The sequence below is a fragment of the Megascapheus bottae genome, chromosome 8 (genome assembly GCF_031878675.1).
Source record: "Megascapheus bottae isolate mThoBot1 chromosome 8, mThoBot2.hap1, whole genome shotgun sequence".
NCBI lineage: Eukaryota > Metazoa > Chordata > Mammalia > Rodentia > Geomyidae > Megascapheus > Megascapheus bottae.
The window spans coordinates 33,082,603-33,103,872 of record NC_143516.1 but is presented as its reverse complement, the minus strand read 5'-3'; the positions used below and the strand labels follow the sequence as shown (position 1 = coordinate 33,103,872).

At 40.3% G+C, this 21,270-nt stretch overlaps 1 protein-coding gene across 4 annotated transcripts in view; it reads right to left on the bottom strand.

Annotated features, from left to right (window-relative positions):
• Nucleotides 1-1,903, bottom strand: part of Ros1 (ROS proto-oncogene 1, receptor tyrosine kinase) — a 97,280-nt gene extending 95,377 nt beyond the window's left edge. For all 4 annotated transcript variants that reach the window (XM_090338229.1, XM_090338227.1, XM_090338228.1 and 1 more), the window contains exon 1: nt 1,781-1,903. In XM_090338229.1, the coding sequence (XP_090194355.1) occupies nt 1,781-1,903 (123 nt within the window). The remainder of the gene's footprint in view (nt 1-1,780) is intronic.
• Nucleotides 1,904-21,270: the final 19,367 nt, after the last annotated feature.

The window sequence follows — 21,270 nt, the reverse complement described above, 5'->3', positions numbered from 1 at the left end:
AATGGGCATGTGAGGAGGGGCACAGAAATGGAGGACACAGGGTGAATGAATGCAGCAGTGATACTCACAGACACTATTTGAAAAGAAACTGTACAATTTATGAGTGGGGATAGAAGTGAAAAACTGGTAGGGAGTGGAGGAAGTGGTGACACTGCCAAAAAGAAATACACTCTTTAGTTGACTTATGTACATCACCTTTAAAATAACAATAACATAATAATAATAATATGAAAAGACTGGATATACAACTACATGTAAAATTATATATAAATATATATTTGAATATATAGTTAAAAAAACACTAAATGATAATATAACCAAAGGTTAATAGTGATGGAATTACAGGGATTTTTTTTTTTTTGCCAGTCCTGGGCTTGTGCTCAGGGCCTGAGCACTGTCCTTGGACCTTCTCAAGATTAGAGCTCTACCACTTGAGCCTCAGCACCACTTCTGGCTTTTTTCTATGCATGTGGTACCGAGGAATCGAACCCAGGTCTTCGTGAATACTAGGCAAGCACTTTACCACTAGGCCAAACTCCCGGCCCTACAGGGATTTTTTTCCCTTCTTTTCTATCTAATCAAGAAAACAATTAAGATACTTTAGGAAAGGAAACTAGCAATCCCATGCTTTCATTTTGAAGTTTGCATTACAGCTGTTAAAAAAAAAGACTAAAGCAAACAAAGGCAATGAAATCTTTGGCAAAAAGATATAAACTGTTTCTTAAATAATACTAGGAGCCAATAATGTGTTATATAAATTTGTTTCATATATCTGTTTGATATATTAGCCTAATAATAAGTATATCTGGGCCAAAGACCCAGGTTCGATTCCTTGGTACCACATACTTAGAAAAAAGCCAGAAGAGGTGCTGAGGCTCAAGTGCTAGAGTTCTAGCCTTGAGAAAAATACAAGGACAGTCCTCAGGCCCAGGACTGGCAAAATATATATAGAGAGAGAAAAAATAAGTATATCTGCTTACTTTTGATATCTTAAAATGTGTGATTATGGTCCAGATTATATGTATTCTGCTTTGTTTGTCTTTATGTGGGAAGAGCACATTGTTCCCTCACTTCCAATATTTGCTTTTAAAAGTTGAGTTAATGGCTGTTTTAGGGACAATAAAAAGGTATGATACTATATACATATATATATATATAGAGAGAGAGAGAGAGAGAGAGAGAGAGAGAGAGAGAGAGAGAGAAGGGATGATAACCAGAAGTGAGAAAGAACACATGTATTTGCATATCAAAAACTTAATTAACTAAAATTACAAATGTACTGGTAGAAATAGTTACAAACAATTCTTTTTTTGTGGCATCTGCATTGCCTTCTCCTTCCACTAGTTACCTTTGGTAATCCACTTAAATGTTACTGTTACTCAAGAACCAGAAGATTTACCATGTGGCCAGACCTATTTTGTAGTTCAAGCAAATATTAATGATAGTGTAATAAATTACAGAAAAATAGAATATTTTGAAATGTGCAAGAATAAGTTTGTTTAATTCTCGCTTATCAGATCCTCATGATACTACCATCTCCCCAAAAATGTATGACTTATTAACAAAGGAAAATAGCCTATTCATAAACTATTCATATTTCATATTCCTATTATAAACTATTCATATTTCTATATTACTTCTGAAAAATGCTACTCTTCCTTAGAACCACTCTTATAAGAAGAGTTCTCGCAAAAAGAAAAATGTTCAATTATCTTTGTGTTACAAATGGAATTCATGTTCTACTTCCTGCAAAGACAAATAGGAGACAAGTAACACTTACCAGGTTAGTCACACAGGACTTCAGGCAATTGTTTAAAACTGTGCACTGTACCACAGAAATCCATACGAAGCCAAGTGTCGTGAAGTTGACAAGTTTCAGGATAAACCAGTGAATCTTCTTCATCACTTCATCAAGTGTTGATCTTTAGATGGCTGCTCTTCTGGTTTTCTCCATTTTATTACATGAATTCTTTAAACTTCACCACTTCAGTCGCAAGAGTGGCTAGTGAGTTTTTTGGTTTGGTTTTGCCCTGTTGGAATGTCTCGGGTTGTTGAAATAATATCAAAACTTGCTACCTTAGACCTTTGAATCCTAGATAGCTTATAATGTTCATATAACAGCTCTTTCACAGCATAGCTTCCTCTCTTCTCTCATAAAGCCACTCACTGACTAAAGGTTAGATGTTAGAAGAGCACTTCACATGGCAAGTAAATAGTGAAAATGCAAATCGTATTTCAGCAAGCGTAACACTTGTACGGCCTGAAACGTAAGTACTTCGGTAGACCATCTACCACTATACTTCTTTGAGATTGGCTCAGTTGTGCAGGAAATTGGGTTCTGACTGTCCATACTTGGTCAAATGGTAGTACTATGACAATAACAAGCTATGAAAAAAATAGAAGCAAGGAAACAGAAAGAGAAAACAGAATATTTTGAAACCACATACATATATCCCTATTGTATATCTATTCAAATTAAAGAGCAAACAAAGCTAAAATATTAATAGACAAATTGTCGGAGGGTGAGTTAAAGACAAGGAAGTCTGTTAGAACACTCTCAGGACTTTACTACACATTAACCAAAATACTGCCTTATCAGGTCTATTGAGACAAAAACCAGCCACCGTAGAGATCTAAGATATTTGCAAGTGTTGCTGCCCTGAAAAGGAAATATCACACTAAATTTCAATGTCACAACAAGATAAAGTTGACATGAAGTCTAAAACAAAGAATTTGAAGTCTAGGAAGTGGCACTGTGACTCAAGGAGTAGGGCAGTAGCCTTGAGCTGAAGAGCTCAGGGACAGCACCCAGGTCTTGAGTTCAAGTCCCATGACTGACAAAAAAAAAAAAAAAAGAATTTGAAGTCTACAAAGAACTGGACTGGGTTACTGTGGGAAGCTACATTTCAAATCACACAAGGCCAACTCTTTAAGGTTATAGATTTTTGTGATGGTATTCTTGTTTATGACAATCTAAAATGTCAAAAAGATTTGTTTTCTCAAATAAATTATGCCAAGTACAATTTAATCACTTAGTAATATGAGGTTCTCATTAAAACATATGCGTACATGCATTCCAGATGTGCCAGTGGCTCACATCTGAAATCCTAACTATTTAGGAGGCTGAGATCTGAGGATCAGAGTTCTTGAAACCAGCTCAGGCAGGCAAGTCCATGAGACCCTTTCTCCAATTAATCATCAGCAAACTGGAAGTGGCTCAAAGTGGTAGAGCTCAGGAGCAACACCCAGACCTTGAGTTCAAATCCCATGCCCAACAACAACAAAAATGCATGAGGTATTATTGCATCTTGTGGTAAATTTATTATCACTTGGTAAATGTTGACAGATGTGGTTCCACATAAACATGAGTGGATATTGATGCCCAAACTTAACCCTTAATACTTGTTTTCCTGAAGGAAAACAAATCCCTGTTGTGTGCCAGGCATTCATTTTTACATTTTCAGAAATATATATTGAAGAATATTGAAGAAGTATGGTTGAAGGGCTTGAGTGATAAAAGCACTAGAAATGAGCAAGAAAGTCAAGCTAGAGCTTGAGACCCTGAGTTCAAACCTCAGTACTAGCACACCCACCCCCACTTATACACACACACACACACACACACACACACACACACGTCAAACTGTTGCAATAAAATCTCCTCTTGTGTTGCAAATGTTTCCTAATTAAAATGTCTTAAATGGGGGAGGGAACTAAAGAAATGGACTCTTTGGTAGAACACTAGCCTTGAGCTCAAGTGCCCAGGCCAAATTCTAGCCCCATGACCCACAAACAGAAAGAAAGAAGGAGAGAGAGAGAGAGAGAGAGAGAGAGAGAGAGAGAGAGAGAGAGAGAGAGAGAGAGAGAGAAAGAGAGAGAAAGAGAGAGGGGGGGAGGAGGGGGGGAGGGGAGGGGGAAGGGGAGGGGGAGGGGGAGAGAGGGGGGAGAGGGGGGGAGAGAGAGGGGGGGGGAGAGAGAGAGAGAGAGAGAGAGAGAGAGAGAGAGAGAGAGAGAGAGAGAGAGAGAGAGAGAGAGAGGAAGGAAGAAAGGAAGAAAGAAGGAAAAGGGAAAGCAGCAGGCAGGCAAGGCAAGCAGGCAGGCAGTGTCACAACTGCTGCATTCCATTGGTTATCAGAGAGTTACAAAGCTGCCAGGATTCAAGAAGAGAATTCGACCCTTATTTCTTGATATGAAAGAAGCAAGCTCTTGGAAGAACACGAAGGATCCGAGAGAAAACACTGTGCTACCACAAAAGAAGTCATCATTCACATGGTTCTGTCATGTGCTGTAATTTGGTAATTCCGATTGCCATAAACTTGGTTTCAACACCAGTTCTCAACATCACATTTCAAACTTTACATGCCATGAGGTTAGCTGTAAATAATTCTATTAACCTCACATCTTTTTCTTGAGTATACAAGTCCCATGGAAACCATAGATTATGACTGTGACCTATAGCCAATTATGTCACCTCTTTCCAAGTCTATCAGTGATCCAGCACTGCACATCTGTTACTCAGTTCATGCACACCCAGTAAAGCTGATAGCTGTATTACCTCCCTGTCCTCCACTGTAGGGCCCTCTTTGGCCAGATTACTGACTGCCATATGGACAGGGGAAAAAAAGCAACATTCCAACAACCATCTTGAGAAATGAGGGCATGGGACAGTGCGGTGGTCGTGGAGACAGGAAACCTGGGGAGGAAGGGAGGAAGATCAGGAAGGACATAAATTTTATTTTTGAGGCACATCCTTTGACTCATGAGAACCAATACCCAGGACATTAATCTTTTAAGAAAGTCACATACATAAGAGTTGTGTGATCGTCGTCGTCATTATTAAGATAGGAGTGACACAAGGGAAATTCCAACATTGGCCTTATCATAGACACTGAGCAAACTAATAAAAATGAAAAAGGAAACCCTACTAATTATGTCATTTAGGACCAGTACCACAAAAGAAGTTAACTTTGAATACTGACTCCAGGCTAAAAACACTTCTTCCAAGTGTCCATAAAAGTTCATCTAGAAAGGAGAAGATAAAACAGCTTTCAGATTTCTTTACTGAAAAATTATTGCAGTCAGGTGCCAGTGGCTCACATATATAGTCCCTGCCACCAAGGAGGCAGACATCTGAGGATGATGGGTCAAAGCCAGCCCTGACAGAAAAGTCTGTGAGGCTCTTATTATCCACCAGAAAAGCCAGAAGCAGAGTTATGGCTCAAGTGGTACGTAAGGGACAGTGCCCAGGCCTTGAGGTCAAGCCCCAATACACACACACACACACACACACACACACACACACACACACACACACAACTATTGCAGTGATGAAGTGAGATTCCTGGTAAATCCAGAAGAGATTCTTGAATTTTTTGTGTTGTGTATTGAGTTTACCAGTTGGTAGAACTGGGGTTAGGTGCTTTGATCTTTTTGTTTTTCTGTTCCTCCCTAGGTCTTGAACTCAGGGCCTGGGTGCTGTCCCTTAGTCTCTTTTTACTCAAGGTTTATACTCTACTACTTGAGCCATAGCGGCCACTTCTGACTTTTTCTGAATAGTTTATTGTAGATAAAAGCCACCAGTGTCCTGATTATTTTAATCCTGTTATACTCACAAAGGGTCTCGAACAGCAGGGCCTTCACTCTGGCTATTGCTTAAATTGAAACAACATAGCTGTTTCTATTTAAGGAAAAGATTTCTCAATAGCCTCCCATGCCTTCCAGGAGAGCACTTTGGCCACTTAGTAAAGACAACCAGCAAAATACATCATTTAGAGTTCTTTCATTGGTATTGTAATGATAGAAGTATGTTTAATCTCATGGGAAATGATAGCCAGGGAATGATGACATCAGTTTTCGAAAACATCTTTCTTCAACCAACCAGTCTGTATTAGCAAACATTGCAACATATGCTTCAAAGTTTCCAAGTGAATTCTTTGATGCAAATAATAAAATTTCACAACACAAAATGGTTGCAAAACCCATCTACCATAGTAGATGCTAATTTGCTTTGGTCTATCAAAGCAAAAGCTTTTGGAAAAGCTCATTAGTTGAAACATGGGAAAGACAAAAAGTCTTCAAAAGGAATAGGAGTGGGCAGTACTGGGGCTTGAACACAGGACCTGGCTTGCTAGGGACTTTAACCCTCATGACCACACTCCCAGCCCTGCAACAGGGATTTGTACAGATTTGTTATTTGAAGTTGTATATAATTCCATCCTAGCAACTCAGGAGGTTGAGATCTGAGGATCAAGGTTCAAAGCTAGCCCAGGCACTAAAGACCTTGAGATTCTTTTTTTTTTTTTTTGCCAGTCCTGGGCTTGAGCTCAGAGCCTAAGCACTGTCCTTGGACTTTCTCAAGGCTGGAGCTCTACCACTTGAGCCTCAGCACCATTTCCGGCTTTTTTCTATGTATATGGTACCGAGGAATCGAACCCGGGTCTTCATGCATGCTAGGCAAGCACTCTACCACTAGGCCAAACTCCTGGCCCCAGACCGTGAGATTCTTATCTCCAATTAATCACTACAAAATGGGAAGTGGAGCTGTGGCTCAGGGGTAGGCAGTAGCCTTGAGTTGAAGAGCTCAGAAACAGTGCCTGGGCCCAGAGTTCAAGCCCCATGACCCACAAAAAAAATTTCTCTGTTTCAATACACTCACATAACTCAGAGTGATTCTGGTAGATGTTACTGTCAGCTCTGGATTGACCCAGAATCATAATTGTTTAGAAACAGATAGGTTTCACTTTAATTTAATGAGTATTGCATGTGCTACTACTCACTGAGAAATAATTTAGGAGGGTTTTTGAGTTCCAGCCTCTTCAGAATTGATTATACTATTGTTAGCAGATGCAATTTACAGTTGAGAACACTGAGGCTGGAGAGGTTAAATAATTTGAGCCCAGTGCTGGTCCCTCATGCTTGTAATCCTACTATTTACAAGGCTGAGATCTGAGGATCGTGGTTGGAAACCAGCCCAGGCAGGAAAGATGCTTATCCCTAATTATTCATCCAAAAGCCAAGAGTGCCACGGTAGCAGAACTGTCAGAACTCTAACCTTGAGTGCAGCAGCTCAGGGACAGTGCCTCAACCCTAAGCTCAAACCCTAAGACTGGCACACATGCATACACACACACACACACACACACACACACACACACACACACACTACACACATTCACACTCACACATACACACACAACACACTTGTGAATACAAGAAAAATGAAATTTGTTGTTAGGAGGTCCAAAAGGAGTAGGGCTAGATGAGTGGAAAGAGGAAAGGTAAGCAAACATATTCATAATATTTAAAGTGCATGAATGAAAATAGAGCCAGAAACTTGGAGGGCTGGGTGGGGTTGGGGGAGATTAGGGGAAGGATGCATTGGACTCATAAAGTGATGTGTTGAATTGAAACCCCTTTGTACAACAACATGAAGATAATTTTTTAAGACATTGTTGATTTCTGGTTCTCATTCTTAGTCAAGAACTTCTACATGGATACACTCATTGCAAGAACATATAATATTAACAGCCAAAGATGACACACAGCACCTTGCATATAGTAGGAATGTTGACATGAGTCACGGAGATGGTGATAGGTATTAAATGGCCAAAGTTTTCATGACAAAAAATCAAAATAAAAAGAAAGACTATTTTTTCTGGTAATTTTTCCTCATGAAACTTCAGGAACACGAATCCTTCACACGCTCGTAAGATTTGCCTCAAGTACTTAAACCACATATACTTCCCTTTGCCATAACAGCTCTCTGTATCAATGGAACACACAGTGTGAATGACACAAAGCATCTCAGCTACCCTTGTCATTGATCTGCTTTGTAATTTACCTTGAATATTCATGAATGCAATCAGTCCAAAACCTTTGCTCAACTGTTTGAGGGGATTCCTTGACAGCTGCGCCCATCTAAGCCACTTAGAGTTATAAGACAACTATCTTTCTCTCCTTACCTCCATCTTGAATATCAAGATGCTCTGGAAAGCATTCAGGTCGGAGTTTGTAGAGGAATACCTTGTAATATTCTGCACATGAATTTGAAGCAACCCTGTGTAAGCTGTGGCAAAATGACCACTTCCTGTTCATGAGCACAAAGACTGCCCTCATCAGCAGAGGACACTCTGTCCCAAGGGACAGATGCACCGCCTTCTGATCTCGCCAAATCCTAACCCAACTCTGGACCCATATTCTTCTAGCTTTACTATAATACTTGGGAATGTCAATAAGTCAAAGTGTAAATATCAGTTATTCCTCCACCCCCCATTTCAACTTGACATTCTTCATTGCTTTCTGATTTCCCTTAGAACAGTTTTTGTTGTCACTGTTGTTGTTTTGGTTTTGCTAGGGCTTGAATTCAGGGCTGCGCTGTTCCAGAGCTTCTTTTGCTTAAGGCTAGCACTCTACCACTTGTGCCACAGCACCACATCTGACCTTTTCTGTTTATGTGGTACTGAGGAATCAAACCTAGGGCTTCATGCATGCTAGGCAAGCATTCTACCATTAAGCCACATTCCCAGCCCCAGAACAGTATTCTGTTCATAAGGTTGACAAGCACCATCTAAGCCCACCTGGATTCCATCTTCCTTCCACTTTCCAGAGCTCTCAACCTACCTATCTCCAAGACCTGTAAGGACTACCCCACTCCATGTACCTCATTGTACTCATCCTTCATATCACTTCCACGGGGAAACCTTCTCTGACCTCTGGGACTGAGGTTGGCTTCTCCAATACAGTTTCCTGTTCCTGGCATGTTTCTTTGCTTTGTGATTAGCCCACTTGAACTGATCAATTCATCTTTATTTGCTTAAAGGCTGTCTTCCTTAGACTATAAACATCCCAAGAGCAAGAATATTTCACTGTTCAGCCCTTCAACAACTACTTTGGTCTGGAGGCTCAACTATATTATATTTAAATGTTTTGATCTTAAAAAATTCATTTCAGATGATCCAACTTAATAGCATTCAATACATATCGAAATATGTAAATGAACATATTATTCACTATAGTTCATGGCTATATGGGGTAGGAAGGTCAGCTATAAGCATTAACTATTAAAAGAATCTCCTTACATTCTCGGAGTTTTTTTCATGTCATTGGGTTTCATCAAGTAGTTTCAAAGTCAAATACAAAAACAAATTCCCCAAACCAGTCCTATTAGAAATACAAGCTTATCGGGTTCCCTTGGAGGCTTTGATCTTTGGCCAGTTTTCTATCAATTTTTTTTCATTCTTCTGAGATAAAGCTCCTTTCTACAAGTTCTGCATATTCCTGCACACACATTCTACGCAAATTCCTTGTGACCTGGAGGAGGAAAAGCTGGGAGCAATCTAGATTTCACACTGTGCTACATTGACCCCATATACCCTTCTTCACTTTCCCCTCCTGAAACTGACTTACCCATTTAAGGATAGTTCTCTTGTCCAAGAATTTCTCTCTGGAAATTCTCAGGCTCCTCTCACACTTATAAATCTATAGAACTAACTACTCAGATTCAAGAACAATGCACAAAGGGCGGTACAATAATACTGAGTCTAGCTTCTGAGGGGAGGTCAGGATTAAACATTTTTAAAAATATTCCATTTTATTCCTTCCACCGATTCAACACCTGAATAGCTGAAGGGACTACGGAGAGAGCACAAGAAAAGGCAGTGCAGGGAACATGACTAATACTATCCAGGATTCCTTCCCAAACCTCAGAGGCTTTATTGCTCCGTATTAACTGGCTCGGTCACTTCATACAAGCATTCATTCAAGCAAGTCCTATGAGACAGCCCTAGACTGATCCCTGCCTCAGAGATCTTCTTTGCTTGGTTATGAAGATAAGGAAGGCTAAGGAAGATAGGGAAAAGTGATTTATAAGGCAGAGAAAAACATAAAATACAAATAATAGGGCAACTGAAGTTGTTACCAAAACTTAGTCTTTGCTAGCTGTCAAGTCTTTGTAGTAGTAGGGAAATGATTTCATTTTAAGAACAGAGCAAAAGCCATGAGTCATAAAATTAACTGAAGCTGAGTGACAGGCTAGCAGAAAGGACAAGTGGGTAAGAAGAAAAGAAGCCTTTCAGAAAGATTTGTTTTCTTTGTAGGACAGGCTGGCCTGAACTCCTGATCCTCCTGCCTCTGGCTTCTGAGTTGCTGGGATTAGAGGTAAACAGGAACACACCTGGTTTAGGGAAAAGATCCCTGAGATTTCAGGTGCTTGTGGCTCATATCTGTAATCCTAGCCTCTCAGGAGGCTGAAATCTAAGGAAGATAGTTTGAAGCTAGCCCAGGAAGAAAAGCCCATTGTAATATCCCAGCTACTTTGTGGGGGTCAGAACCCCCCAGCAATAAAGTCACCAGCACTCAGTGAACTGAGCTGGGAGTCAGTTTAATAGCAGTGCAGCTGCTATTCTCCACGTTCAATCGGATAGAAAGCAGCCCTGACATTCAGCAGGGCTGAGCTTTTAAAGATAAACACCACACACAGGTGGTAATCACCATATGATGCCACCTTAAGATGCCCAGAGTCAATATTCACAAGGATGAAACCACACGCAGGTGGTCGAGCAGGTAAAGCATTTTGACAACAACTAGAACAAGCCGGATGCAGTGGCTCACATCTGTAATCCTGGTTACTCAGGCGGCTGAGAACCAAGGATCACAGTTCAAAGCGATCAGGGCACAAAAGTCCGTGAGACTCAACTCTAACTAACCACTAGAAAATAGGAAATGGGGCTGTGTCTCAAGGGGTAGTGTGGTAGCCTTGAGCTGAAGAACTCAGGGACAGCGCCTAGACCCAGCGTTAAAGTCCCACTGCTGAGAACATAAAAACAATGTGGCATCTAAGCCCCCCACCCCCGCCCCAGTTATTACACCCATGAGACTCTTATCCTTAATCAACTACCAAAACACTGAAAGTAGAGTTTCAAGTGGTAGAGTGGTAGAGTGCCAGCCTGAATGGAAAAATCTAAGCAAGAGCAAGAGCTTAAGGTCCTGAGATCAAGCCCCAGTGCAAATGCACGAGCACGCGCGCACGCACACACACACACGCACACACACACACACACACACACACAGAGGCAAGGAGCGGGTGAGAGATTCCTGAGAACATCAATCTTATCTATTATCTAGCTTTGGCAGCTGCTTGATGTACAAATATGGGAACATGTCCCTACCAGGAAAAAGCTATCCCAGAAACAATGTGCCCATATAAATGTCCAGTGAATAGCAGCTCTGAGGAGCTCATCAACCAAGTCAGTCCACAGCCATTCTTCAAAGGACAAAGGGTGACCCTGAGCAGGAGGCTTTCCTATTTCACTCAGTGCCTGGCAACCACAGGAAGAGTAGGTGTGCATGGATAATAGCCCACCTCTTTATTCCTGACTATTCCACGCAGCACATGCCAGTCTCAAAATGTCTTACAGGTGGAGGAAATAGAGTTGATGGTTAAGTGACCAAGCCACGAGTCCAACCCAGATACTCCTGACACTAATCTCTAAGTCTCAACACAAGCAAAGGTGGTACCTGAAATGGATGGCTTTCTTTCTCTCTTAAATAATCTTCAACTTAACTTATTCTAGATTATATAGACCTGGAAGAAGTCAATCCTGGAAACTAGGACATGTAAGTTACTTTTCACATACTGCCTTCCTCTCGTCACCATGTTGTGTCAGCAGCAGTGAGGAGGACATGACACACAGCATCTGTTTCATCTCAAACAATTGTGCTGAGATCAAATTCATAACCGCATGAAAGTGTGATATTGGATGAATGTCTTTTTAGCATATTTACAGAGGTGGGCAAGTGGTGATTAACTAATTCTACAGATATTCATCACCCCCCCCAAAAAAACCCTAACCAGGAACAGGCAATGAGTCACTCCCCATTTTACCCCATTTCCCAAACCTCTAACCAACACAAATCTGCTCTCAGCCTATGGATTTCACTTAACTTCAAAGCTGAATCTGTGTGGTGACACATCTTTGGGCTTCCTTGCTAAGTCGATTTATTTGTATAAATAGAAGAGGAGGGAGAGAATGCAGGCAAGAATTCAATTTAAGGCCTACAAAATTAAGAAAAGTGAGGGGAGGAGTGGATAGAAGAAGGATGGGCAAGAATGTTGGAAGGGATAACATTGATCAAGATATATTGTATTCATAAAATTCTTTAATAGCATATCACCTTCATACAACTACTTAAAGATAACAGAAATTTATTAAATATAAAAATTTATGCCACATTTTATTTACTACACAGCAGTTCAGACATACTTGGGTTGTTTCCACTTGTGACTATAATAAATACTGTTGTCTACACCATTAAATCTGGGTACTTTAGATTCATCAGACTCTACTTTTGTCCTAACGACATTTTTGTGGGATCATGTAAGTCTGACAGAAATTGTTTTAAAAAACATAGTTTAAAAAGATGCAGGCCGGGAGTTTGGCCTAGTGGTAGAGTGCTTGCCTAGCATGCACAAAGACCCAGGTTCGATTCCTCGGCACCACATACATAGAAAAATGCCAAAAGTGGTGCTGAGGCTCAAGTGGTAGAGCTCTTGTCTTGAGAAAGTCCAAGGACAGTGCTCAGGCCCTGAGCTCAGGACTGGCAAAAAAAGAATTCATCAAGATTATGATATTTATATGATATATATGTATATATCAGAGTGATATACTCAGAGTGATCAACTCTACAGAATTTGCTAGCAATACTCCCAATGTTAGCCCTGAAAGTCCTGAACCCTGGGAAAACTTTTAGTTCCAGACAAAATAAGAGACTGTTAGCTATTTGATACCAGGACTTAGGTCAAGAAAAGCTTTGGCTTCTTATCAGGAATTATTAGGTTCTGAACAAGTTAAACTAAAACTAAAACTAAACGTTTTATAGAGGAAATCATATTCATTAATTCTTAGATTTTGGAAAATATCTAAAATTTTCTTATGCATTCACTATTGAATTATAATCGATAGCAATTTGCCTCATACATATTTTAGGTGGAGTTCTAGTTAGGTAATTAAATGGCGTTGCTATAATTTTTTAAACACCTCATGTCCACAGGGTGGCAGTGTAGCATTTTATAAGCCCAAATAGAATTGAAGGAAAAGCTAAATTAATAAAAACCTCATCTTTTCTTTCAACTACATGATTTCACAGGAAATAGATAAAGCCAATCAAATATTTTAGATCAATGGTCATATATATATATGAGGAGGGGTTATGAGGCTTGAACTCTGGCCTGGGCACTGTCCCTGAGCTCTTCAGCTCAAAGCTACCGCCCTACCCTTGAGCCACAGCCCCACTTCTATTTTCTAGTGATTAATTGGAGATAAGAGTTTCTCAGCTTTGTATTGCCTGGGTTGGCTTTGAACTGAGATCCTCAGATCTCAGCCTCCTGAATAGCTAGGATTACAGGCATGAGCCACCGTGCCCAGCCAATGATCATATTTTATACTGGTAAACAATCACATTATGCTAACTGTGAATCACATGTTCAGGACAAGAAAAAAATTGACTGAACAGTTCCTTGGCTATGGATTCAAACTTTATGCAAAGCTTTGAAATAATAATTGTTCTGATAGAGTCATAGAATTTTACAAGCCTTAGAAATCACAAAATTAATATTTTTCAGCCTTTTCCATGCAACAAAATCACACTTTTTGATACTATACATATTCTTGACACTTTTGGAATAAAACTTTATACCTTTCCTCTCATTTAAATTCTAAAATTCAGATTAGTTATAGAGACATTATAAGAAAATTATGGCTTATTTTAAGTTGTTTTTTAGATTCAATTCTTAATTTTTCAAAATAAATTACTTGTATAGTCTTTGCATTCAATCTTTACAAATAAATTTGTTTAAACAATCCTTTAAATGTCATAATATGCCATTCTACAACATTCTTTGTGTGTGTATGTGTATGAGTGCTTGTTTTTTTAATTGTATTTTATTGTCAGGGTGATGTACAGAGGGGTTATAGTTATATTCATCAGGTAGTGGGTATATTACTTCTTGAACATTGATATACCTTCCTATGGTTTTTTTTGTTTTTCTGTTTTTTTGTTTTTTTTTTGTTTTGCCAGTCCTGGGCTTGAGCTCAGGGCCTGAGCACTGTCCTTGGACTTTCTCAAGGCTAGAGCTCTACCACTTGAGCCTCAGCACCACTTCTGGCTTTTTTCTATGTATGTGGTACTGAGGAATTGAACCCGGGTCTTCATGCATGCTAGGCAAGCACTCTACCACTAGGCCAAACTCCCAGCCCCTCCTATCTTTTTCTCCTACTTTCCCTCCTCCCATCCCCTCCCTATTTGTTTGTATTTTTTTTTCCTTGTCTTTTGGTTCTTAGGAGTGAACCCAGGACTGTGGACTTGCTAGGCAAGTGCTTTGCCAGTGATCTACATCCCAGACAAACATTCTTTTTTGAGTTTAGCTCTTCATGCTTGCTAGAGAGGCACTCTACCACTTGAGCCATACCCCCTCTATGACCTTTCCTTTTGTTTTTGGTAGCTCTAGGATTTGAACTCAGAGCCTCATGGTCAATAAATAGGCTGGCACTCTACTATTTGAGTCATATGCTCGATCCAGCTTTTTGCCAATTAATTAGAGATGCAGTCTCATAGAGAAGATCTGAGAATCCCTAGGCAGGAAAGTCCTTGAGACAAATCTCCAATTAACCACTAAAAAGCTGGAAGTGGAACTATGGCTCAAGCCATAGAGCACCAGCCTTGAGCAGAAAAAGCTAAAAGACAGTTGCCCAGGCTGTGAGTTCATGACCAGTACTAGCACAAAATCAAATACCTAAAATTAGATTTCTTTTTGTGCTGACCTCTGAATACCAGAAGTGCTATCAGAGAGGGCCTGAAGCTCCGACTTCCAGACCTCAACAGTCTGAATCACAGGAATTGCCACATACTGAACTCCTTACCAGCAAGCTTACGAAACTGCAGTGATACAGATGAGAACACTGATACTCAAGCTCTGATCTACTGGGCACAAAGCAAGGTTTAAAGCCAGGTCTGAGTCTAACCTTCATCTCTTTCTAGTGCAGCATCCTGCAATCCTGGGTTTGCTCCAAAAAATCAGAAGTGGCTCAAGAGGTAAAGCATTAGCCTTGAGCTGAAGAGCTCAAGGACAGTGCCTAGGCCCAAAATTCAGAGTTCAAGCCCCATGACTGAAAAAAAAAAACGTTGCAGGACAGTATACCTAAAGCTGTCCTAGAGCTACTATGATAGAAAACTTGGACATTATCCAGTGGCATTGTATTTTTATTGTAGATAATCCAGATTCTTATCACTATTACTAGGTTTTTTTTGTTTGTTTTCATTTCTACTCCAAACACAATCTCTGTTCCCAGTAGGAATTGTGCAACCAGTAAAACAATTGAGCACCTTAGGAGATTTTATTCTTACCTAAGAATGGGAAAGTAGCAGCTAGATTCCTAAGTCAACTATTCTGCAGGGTAGGTACAGATTCTGGGTGTGTAGGCAGAGGACTCGGGAGACGAATAAAAGAACTATTTATGTCTTTCTGGGAATGTGTGGGAATCTTCTAGGAATCAGGCTGCCACCTCTTTTTACACCTTTTGTGGTGTGAAATGGGTCAGCAGGGAACAGAGCAGTTCCATTGGGGGCGAGGCAGGGCGAGGGGGGGGGGGATGGAGAGTTATTTACTATAGTGAATAATGAAGTTAGAGGTTGTCTGGCAGTCTCTCTGGCAGCCATCCTATACCCAATTGTTTGGGGCCGCTTTGTTGACTGAGGGGCTTCCGATTTTACAGGCCTGGACCTACCGTTCATACCTGTTATCCTTTTTGGGAGGCTGAGATGCAAAGGACCATGGCTTGAATCCAGTTCAGGCAAAAAAGAAAGGCCATGAAACTCTTTCTCCAAAATAACCAGCAAAAATCAGAGTGGAAGGTAGATGTGGCTCAAGCAGAAGTGGGCCAGTAATGCAAATGCTAGCTCAGCTAGCAAATCCCAGGACAATAAAAATAAACAAATAAAAAGACAAATAAGATTAGGTGACGCTGGCCCTCAAAAATAAAAATGTAGCCAGGCACAGTGGCTCACATTTGTAACCCTAGCTACTCAGAAGGCTGAGATCTGAGGATCAAAGCCATCCCAGGCACTGAAGTCTATGAAACTCTTATCTCCAATTAACTGCCAGAGAACTAGAGGTAGCTCTATGGCTCAATGGGTACTGGGATAGCCTTGAACTGAAGAGGTCGGGGACAATGCCCTGGGCCAGAGTTCAAGTCCCAAGACTGACAAAAAGAAAATGTAGAGCTTGTATAACATTTAGGAGCAAAGGCTCTTGTGCATAGTATCTCATTTAATGTGTGGAGAGTATAACATGCCTATAAACTTTGTTTCTTAGGAAGCTGAGATAGGAAGATTGCTTGAGTCCAGGAGCCAAAGACAGCGTAGGCAACATAAGAAGATAATATTTTCTTTTAAATAAGCTTTTTAAAAGAACATCTTATTATTTCTCTATCTAGGAAGTCTAGCATTGAAAAATTAGAGATTTGATCAAGGACTCACATGTAGTATTTAAACAGATCCAGATATACTAAAGCAAATTCTTCCATAGTAAGATTTTTAAACGTAAATTTTTACATCTACTTCATAACTTTTTGCTTTTAAGAAACATTATCTCCCTCCCCCTGGGGGGGGGAAGGAACGATGGATAAATGAATAGATGAGAAAATGAATGAAAATTTGAGTGCACTAGCAAAGCAGAAAATGAGGAAATCAATTTTAACCATTTAGATTTTCAATTATAGACGAGAAAAGATTATGAGATTTTTTTTAAGTTTTTTGTTTTTTTGGTTGGGGTCAGGGTTTGCCAGTCCTGGGGCTTGAACTCAGGGCCTAGGTGCTATACCTGAGCCCCTTTGTGCTCAAGGCTAGCGTTCTACCATTTGAGTCACTTCTGGCTTTTACTGAGTAGTTTATTGGAGATGAGGGTCTCACGGACTTTCCTGCCCAGACTGGCTTCAAATTGCTATCCTCGGATCTCAGCCTCAGCAAGGATTACAGGCATGAGCCACCAGCGCCCAGCTGCAAGATTCTTATTAGAGCTATTTAATGTTTATTAACATTTTACTACTTTAGTCAGTCATTGATCACTGGAAATCTAAATTTAAAATTCACTTACTTTCACCCAACCCCACTTGATATGCCAAGAATCTGGGTTATGAATCAGCAGATCAACTATCTACTTCTTTAGTGTCCTTATAAGTGTGAATAGCAAATTGTTAGGTTTTTATACCTACTATGACCCAAAAAACTTGGTCATAACTTTTCAAAAATATTTCTTGTTTTATCAGTGATATCTATTGCTTTCATTAGAGCAACAATGATTACTGGCACTACTGGTGACAATGAGTGATTTTTTTAAGTAGAAAAGTTATTTTATTCTAGAATTATTAAAATAAAATATACAATTAGACCGGGAGTCTGAAGCCATATCACATATTAACATAATTTGTAAATAACAATTATATTTAATGAGCAACATTCTCGTAGCAAACAGAAAGTTCAGTTTTAGAAACTCTGGCAGATTTCACATCAAATGGTTATCTGGGGAGGGTAAGGATGATGAAAGACTACCTGTCCTGTATTTCTGAGATGTTTTTACTGTTTTACAATCATCACATGTTGCATTTTACGAAAAAAATAGAAGATAGGGATTTTATTTGATGTTCAGTTTGTGCTGTGTAGCTTTCCAGATGACTTCTACTGTGTATTATGATGGAATCACCTATATTCACTGATTTTCTCGAGTCAGAGTACATCTAAGTGAATATGACGATTGCCTCTACATCTAGCAGTGTGTGTGTGTGTGTGTGTGTGTGTGTGTGTGTGTGTGTGTGTGTGTGTGTGTCGGTCCTGAAGCTTGAAATCAATGCCTTGACACTTCCTGAGCTTCTTTTTGCTCAAACCTAGCACTCTACCACTAGAGCCACAACTCTACTTCTGCCTTTTGGTAGTTAGAGATAAGAGTCTCTTGGACTTCAGTGTACAAGTTGGTTTTGAATCACAATCCTTAGATTTCAGCCTCTTTGAGTAGCAAGGATTACAAGCATGAGCAAGAAATATATAATTTTTTAATAAATGATGTTAAACATTTCAAATGCCTTTTCTTTTTCTTGTGCCAATCTTGGGGCTTGAACTCAGTGCCTCAGTGTTATCCCTGAGCTATTTTACTCAAGGCTAAGGCTGTATCACCTTAGTCACAGCTGTACTTCTGGCTTTTTGCTGATTAACTGGAGATAAAAATTTCATAGACTTTTCCTGCCCTGGCTGGCTTCAAACCTTGATCCTTAGATCTCAGTTGCTAGGGTTATAGGCATGAACCACTGGCAGGTGCCCAATTTTTATTTTTAATGACATATCAATGAAAATACACTTACTAGTAGAATATATTGTGTAGAACTGACCTTTGTTCCTTGCACTAGAGAAGAACCCCCATGACTGCTCTGGCTCTTAAGTGCCATTTGTGTCTCTTGCTACTTGCTTTACTGGCTTTTGTTTTCAGCATGCCCACAGCCTCTAGTTCATTTTTTTAGTATACCACACCCTGGTCACATAGTAATAATTGAAAGTACACCAGTACACCGGGAAAGCTTGATAAGCAAGCTTGTTTGATGTGTAAATATGATCTTACACACAAACCCCAGTCAACAGCCTCAATGAGAAGCCCTAGCAACTGCTTCTCTCCATTGGATCTTTCTTCTTCACCTTGATGTACATTGTTGGTAAGTCTAGACTGTACTTTGATCCAGGTGGGTTACAGTATATGGCAGTTGGTTGCCAAATATCAAGAGCAACACAGTTTAGGTCATTTGCAAACCTTTGGAAACTGCACTCCAAGAGCTACTCCTGATCAAAAGCAGCCCTCTGCTTACCAACATCCTGATTAGCAATTTGAGTAATAATCCCTGAACTCCCTTTGCAACTCAGCACTCAAGAAGCTAGGACCATAGTAAGTTCCAGGCCAGTCTGAGCTATATTGTGAGACCCTGGATTTTATTTTATTAGGTAGTTGCACAAATGAGTTTCAATTCCAGTAGTCAGGTTCTGAGTACGATGCATCTGGGTCAATATCACCCCTTCCAGGATTCCCCCACCTCCCATCCCTACTGCTAAGTGATTTAGTTCAATTTTGACATCATATACACTGAATGTAATGACTGCATTTGCTCATCCTTCCTCCCTCCATTTTTGTGTCCCCTTTGGTTGCCCTTCCTGCTCCTTCCCAACATGTTTCAGCTTCTTCTTGATAATTTTCAGCTTTTCCTATTCCAGCTTCTTTCTGTTCTTCATTCTTTATGTTAAATGGTTCACTAGTTGTTCATAGGAGTCATATCATTGGACCCCCCCTCCCCTTTAAGTATACAGTCCTTTAGTCAATTAAGAACAAAAACAAGAAAGTGGCACTGCAGCTCAAGCGGTAGAGCAATATCCTTGAGCTGAAGAATTTAAGAACAGTGCACAGGCCCAGAGTTTGAGCCCCACGACCACCATCAACAACAACAACAACAACAACAACAAAAAAAAAAAAACAGGGCTGGGAGTTTGGTCTAGTGGTAGAGTGTTTGCCTAGCATGCATGAAGACCTGGATTCAATTCCTCAGTACCACATACATAGAAAAAGCTGGAAGTGGTACTGTGTCTCAAGTGGTAAGGCTCTAGCCTGAGAGAGCCCAAGAACAGTACTCAGGACCTGAGTTCAAGCCCCAAGACTGGCAAAAACAAAACAAAACAAAACAAAAACGTAGGACTCTGGTGGCTTTGTGGCTCACACCTGTAATCCTAGCTACTCTGGAGGTGATCTGAGGATCACTGCTCAAAACTAGATCAGGCAAGAAAGTCTCTTTTCTCAAATAAACCAGTTTAAAAAGCTGGAAGTGGTGCTGTTGCTCAAATGGTAGAGTACTAGCCTTGAGTAAAAGGAAGCTCAGGGATAGTGCCCAGGCTAGAGTTCAAGCCCGAGGACTGGTAGGCAGAGGTGGAGGGGACAGGTAAGAGGTAGATAGAGAAAGAGAAAAAAAGGGCCGGGAGTTTGGCCTAGTGGTAGAGTGCTTGCCTAGCATGCATGAAGACCCAGGTTCGATTCCTCGGTACCACATACATAGAAAAAAGCCAGAAGTGGTGCTGAGGCTCAAGTGGTAGAGCTCTAGCCTTAAGAAAGTCCAAGGACAGTGCTCAGGCCCTGAGCTCAAGCCCAGGACTGGCAAAAAAAAAAAAAAAGAGAGAAAAAATTGTCATCACTAGTTTAGCTGTGCTGGAAATATAGAAGAACTGACTAGGACAAGTGGCAAAACTTCAGAAGGATTTTCCCTCCCTGTTTTAGACAGGCCTCAAGCTCAGGACTACGTGAGGAAAGCCTCCTGTTTCCCAAACCAAAAGCAAGAGCTGAGCAATGCACACTTCATGTATTTTTCCAAATTTACTAACGCCCTTTACCTAAAATGAGCATTGTAGTCTAGGATTTTAGCTTTTTCCAGACTTCCCTTATGTCTTCATCACTTCTCATTTGACTCACCTCAGATGCCAGGATCAAGCATTTCAAGACGTATCAAATGTTCAGATAGAGCCACTTTTTATTTCACCATTGACATACTATTTCTGCTGTCTTTCCCACTGTATATAGTTGTAATATAGTTCAGACAGTTACTTGGAGAGTTTTTGTTGTTGTTTGTAGATCTGCTTTTCTTTGAGATGCAGGCCTTGCACTTGCTAGATCAGCATTATACCCCTGAGCCATGCCTCCAACATGTTTTGATTTAGTTTATTCTTCATGTGGGGTGTCAAGTGTTTTTCCAGTGTCAATCTTAGGCACATTGCTCCAACAGACCTGGCATGATAGAGGTGAGCCACCACCTCTATCAAAGTCAAGTGACTTGACTTTGTATGCAACATGTGCCTTACAAAAGAAAGTACTGTTGGAGCTGGGAGTTTGGCCTCGTGATGGTAGAATGCTTGCCTAGCATGCACGAAGACCCGGGTTTGATTCCTTGGTACCACATATAAAGAAAAAGCTGGCAGTAGTGCTGTGGCTCAAGTGGTAGAGTGCTAGCCTTGAGGAAGGCCCAAGGACAGTGTTCAGGACCTGAGTGCAAGCCCCTAGGACTGGCAAAATAAAATAAAATAAAGTGCTGTTATTTGAGTAAAAGTATTTATAATTTTGTATACATTTATATGTATAAATTTCTAGGTCTCATTTTTCTTACTTCACACTATCATTTTTAGATCTAATATGCAAGAATTTTCATT